This window comes from Hydra vulgaris, chromosome 12 (assembly GCF_038396675.1).
Source record: "Hydra vulgaris chromosome 12, alternate assembly HydraT2T_AEP".
In the NCBI taxonomy this organism is placed as follows: Eukaryota; Metazoa; Cnidaria; class Hydrozoa; order Anthoathecata; family Hydridae; genus Hydra; species Hydra vulgaris.
This window is the reverse complement of record NC_088931.1, coordinates 47490218-47495717: the sequence shown is the minus strand read 5'-3', so window position 1 is coordinate 47495717 and position 5500 is coordinate 47490218. Positions and strand designations below refer to the sequence as shown.

General features: G+C 29.0%; 1 protein-coding gene across 1 annotated transcript; it reads left to right on the top strand.

The window, feature by feature from the left end:
- Positions 1-559: 559 nt before the first annotated feature.
- On the top strand, positions 560-1552 carry LOC136088156 (uncharacterized). Its single transcript, XM_065811832.1, has 2 exons — positions 560-728; positions 816-1552. Exons 1-2 carry the CDS (start codon positions 560-562, stop codon positions 1550-1552), a joined length of 906 nt encoding a protein of 301 aa, XP_065667904.1.
- Positions 1553-5500: the final 3948 nt, after the last annotated feature.

Here is a 5500-nt window from a genome sequence, read left to right as displayed (position 1 = left end):
TCATTTTTTAGTTTTTAACAAAAGCTGAGTCATTGAAAAAAGTGAATTCCAATAATGAAGAACATCCAGATGCAATTTGATTTCTTTACAAAATTCCTCAGTAACTTTCTTTTGTAAAATTTGATTATGAGTAAATTTCCAATTAAATGCTTATCCGCGGTGCTCTTCGATAAGCCCGTAAGAAATCGTTGGGACACCTAAATAAAATTGATCTAAAATACATACACATATACCAACACAGGCAGAAACTCTATGACAAAACTGTTCACAAATTTTAACAAATTCACTAAAATTAAAATTAAAAGATAATATAACTAAGCAACAACGTCTTTCCATAAATAAATTAAAAAACAATTCTAATATTAAGATATACCCTTTCGATAAAGGCACAGGTTTCGCATTATTAAACTAAAATGATGCATCTCTCAAATCAGAAGAACAAATAAAAAATAGCAAAATTATTGATTATGATCCAACATCCGCATTGACTACTAAATTTCAAAGACAATTGTGCAAATTAAGAAAAGAAGGTAAGCTAGACACAAATACATACTTTAAAATGTATCCATCAGATTGTAACCCACCAAGGATTTACGGAATGATTAAAGCTCACAAACCAGAAAAAGATTACCCAATGCGCCTCGTTGTATCAACAATTAACACACCACCTTATGGAACATCTGATTATCTTGTTAAAATTATTCAACCGACTCTGAACGAAAATAAAAGTAGACTTATGAATTCTAATAGTTTTGTAAATGAAGCTAAGCAATGGATAATAGATCCTAACTAAGTTCAAGTTTCATTTGATATAGTCAATTTATATCCATCCATACCCATTGACGAAGCAATTCCGGTTATTATTGATATATTGAACGCTGACATTGATGACTTAAAAACTCGAACTAAACTTACTCTTGCAGACATTCACCAATTAATTGAACTTTCATTAAGTATATGCTATTTTTTATATGAAAACAATATCCGAGTAATACCTAATTCAGGTCCTATAGGTTTATCTTTAATGGTTGTTATGGCGGAAGCGTTTTTACAAAATATAGAAAGAAAGGCCCTTAACATAGCAAGTGTTTATACATCCGAACCAAAAACTTACAAGAGATATGTAGATGATTGTCACGCTCGCTTCGCTTCAATAAAACAACAACAAATGTTCCTGAACATCCTTAATGAACAACATCCTGCCATAAAATACACAGTGGAACTTGAAAACGACCTCAAACAACTCAATTTCCTAGATATTAATATTACGAACACAGGCTCTGGAGCTTATGAATTTCAAATACATCGAAAAGAAGCTATTACAAATGTTCAACTTAAACCTAACTCGAACATTAATCCTAACATTATTATTAGCGTTTTCAAAGGATTTTTATGTCGTGCAAAAAAAATTTGCTCTAAAAAACACCTTAAAAAAGAAATTGATTTTCTAATAGACATATTTGTTGAAAATGGTCACGACAAGAACATTCTAAATAATATTACTAAAAACTATTTAAAAAACGGTTCAAAAGCACCACATGTCTCGAAATAAGCAAAGCTAGGGTTCGACAGGAGTTGGGAAATGGTGATGTGGTTCTCAATCGGGATGACGGTGATAACGTGACAACTAAAACCTGGGGGCCATTTTTTAATAAAATCTGCTGACGTCAGTTATTTGAGAAAATTTTTTGTATTATATTTTGGCTTTTCAGTGTTATCTTTTTAACGGTTTGTTTTTACTATAACGATTTCTTGTAACTATTTTATTTATTATACCTGATGACGCTGATCAAGATAGATTATATAAAATACATGAATTAATTGAAGAATCAATTAGCAACATTATTTTTTTTAAAATAATAAATAGCAACATTATTTTTTATAACAGTGTAATGAATGCTTTCGAGCCTTTTCCGTAAGCGCACATTCTGAAATTCTCATTCCATAAGGAACTGTTTCGAAAGTATTCTTTCGAAATGATTTTTCTCGCAAGTTTCTTTTCGTAAAGCGTTATTACGGAATTATTATAATTTATTTTTTTCGGATAATGTATTACAAAAGGTGACTGGCACCCCTCTTTAGTAAGTCCGTAAAAAACGAGTCATAAAGATTGTCTATAAATATCCCCCCCCCCATACCCTTTCGTACGCTATTTGACAAGACCCCCTCCCCCTATCAGCGTACGTACTTTATAGACAACTCCTAATAATAAAGTTTTCATACTAAAGTAATTTTTTAATCTTGCTCTTGGTCTTGCGGAAAAAGTTTTCGGTATGATAACTTGTTAGTTTTCGACATGATAACTTTCGTAAATGTAATGAAAAATCATTTAGGAAGAGTAGCACCAGTTTTTATAAAATTGCCTTTGTTAATTACATTTGATGAATGAGTTCAATACTTTTGCAATTCTTTTGTTAGGTAACTCTAAAAAAACCTCACTCTTAATAATAGATATAAAAAATATATAGAATAATAGATATAAAAAATAAATGTTGGCATTTTCATTAATAAGTTCGTCCTTTTTTGGCCAGGCTCAAAACTTTTTAGCTTAATATACTTACTTAAAATACAGCTTATTTTATACTTCAGACTAACAGCTTTCATACAAAATAGCTAAAAATTTAATTTTCACTTTAAATAGGTAAACATTTGATGAAGTTATTGCTCGCGTAACGTAAGTTAAAAAAGGAATTACTGATATCTCACCTTCTATTTCTCATTTTTGAATGAAATTTTTAAGGTTTGTTGATCTGTATATAAGTTAGTAAGTGAACCTAAATTAAATTGATTCTTAAAGTATTTTAAGAATTGTGGGACAGTTTTTGTCAAGATTTACCCCTTTTTTAAATTCCCCAATATGTATACTTGCCATTATGGATCTAAAAATAATTATAAGTCTTTACTGGTTCACATACTAGTTTTGTAAATATTCTGCATGCAAACCAAAGTTCATGTAAAACAAATCTACAGATAGCTAGAACTCTTTGTTTTAAAAAAGCGATGTTTTAAGAATATTTTTGCTGATTTATTTAAAAACGTTAAAAAATGTTTTTCCCCCCCCCCTTTTTTTTTTTTTTTGCAATATAAATATAATTTCTTTATGTTGAAAAATAAAAAAAAACTTTGGAACAAAATATACATACTTTTTTTACTAGACGACCGCCTTAAACATAAAACAATGTACGCTGAAAATATTAACCTCATAAATGTTAAGAATGTTCATGTTAAATAAGAGAGGCTTGGTATGAGTAAAACGATCTTTTAAATGAATAAGATGTGCTACATGCTTCAGCTGACAATGTAGCAGCTTTAACTTACTTTAGTGGATATTTGCGGAGTAATATGACAGTGAATCAAAGAGTAATATAGTTGAATTAAAATGCTTTTCGATTCATAAAGAAAATCAATACTTTTAGAAATTTTATTGCAAAAGTTAACAATGTGGTATTTCCATGAAAGGTTTTCATCTATAATAAAACCTAAAAAGTTTGTATACATAAATACTTTTATATAAACGTTATCAATGATAAGCACAGACATTTCATACGATAGTGTATGTTTTTTTGAAGCTGGATGAGAGAGAACCCGTTTTGTTTTTTCGAAGTCTAGCGAAAGTTTATTTGATTTATATTATTAGGAAACCTTCTTAGTTTATTATTCATATCATGAAATAACCCTTTGGTGTTTTTATGGGATAAAAAAAGATTAGTATCATCCGCAAACATAATTGTCATTAAATTTAGAGGCTCTATGGAGATCATTAATATAAATAAGAGATATCGTTAGAAATATTATTATAAATAGAAATATTGATCATTAATAAAAATAAGAAATATAAATAAATGATATTGGTCCGAGTATGGAAACCTGTGGAACTTCACGTTTTATTTCTAAAACGTTGGAAGACAACGATGCATCAACGTTATCAAATTGTTTACGCTTTTTATTTAGTTTTTTAAAAATGTTAAGACTTTGTCAGTGATATCATAATGTTTCAATTTTTTTATGAGAATGTTGTGAGCGATTGTATCAAAAGTTTTAGTCTATAAAAATGCCCAACGTAAATTGGGATTTTTCAAAGGAATCTGTAATGCATCGAGTGAGTTGAACTACCGCGTGTTCAGGAGTGTTATTTTTTTTTTAAACCGTACTGATTATATAAAGTATATTATTTACAGAGAGATGAATAAATATTCCGTTGAATAAAATTCTTTCTAAAATTTTAGGAAAAAGTGGAGAGGACTGAGATTGGACAACAATTACCAACATTTGTTAGTTCACCTCCTTTGAATATACGAGTGACTTTAGCTAACTTCAGTTGTTCCGGTACAACTCCTTGATTTATTGAACAATTAAAAACCTTAAATAGAATCTTTTTTATGTGATTGTATGAATTAACGACTATGTTTCCATTTATATCGTCGGGACCTATTGCTTTATTGGATTTAAGCATTTTAAAGACATTTTGGAGTTCTGCAAATGATACATCAAAAGCATTTAAACTAATTGTTAGTGGAAATACAAAATTATTTATAGGATTTAATATGTCTGGAATGTTTTTAGATAAATTTGGTGCTACAAATACAAAAAATTTATTTAACTCACTAAAATTTGCTATGTGCTTTTTGAATTATGTTATAAACTATAATAAATTTGCTATGTGCTTTTTGAATTATGTTATAAACTATAATAAATTTGATATGTGCTTTTTGAATTATGTTATAAACTATAATAAATTTGATATGTGCTTTTTGAATTATGTTATAAACTATAATAAATTTAAAAAATATCATTTTTTAAATAATTTTTATATAAAATTTTGCTTTTAATATTTATTTAAAAAAAAATGTTTTATATACAGTTTTTGTTTAATTTTTGAAGACTTTTTGATGTCTTTATTAATCCTCAGTGACTTTTATTAGATTTACTTAATTCTTTTCTTTTTTGGAAAACTTGCGTCATAGATATCAAAAAAGGTTTTGTAGAATATGTCATAGACTACGTTTGCATCACATTTGATGGCAATATTTTACCACCTAATTAGGCAACTGCGCAAGTTTTGTGAATACAAAATTAGTCAGTTTAGAACTTACGCCAAACTTACACCAAACTTACGCCTAAAATGTTTTGTAAATCTGCACCCAGGTTTTAACAGGATAGCGCTTTATGCCATACGGCAACCACAACCATCGACTTATATAATTGATTTCGAAAAATGGAACGGCCAATTGGCTCAAAGGTTGTGCGATTTGATACCACTCGATTACTTCTTGTGGAGTAACTGGATTAAGCTGACAAGCCAGCAACTATTGACGCCTTAGAGGTCAGCATTGTTCGTGTTATTCATGAAGTACAGCGTTTGAAATAGTGGCCCAAAATTGAATGTCAAGAATGCGCTTCATAAAGAACATAGTGGTACCCGTATGCCCAAAATTATTTTCAAATATTAATGCCGTCTTTCAGAGTCGATGAAATTATTTTCAAATATTAATGCCGTGTA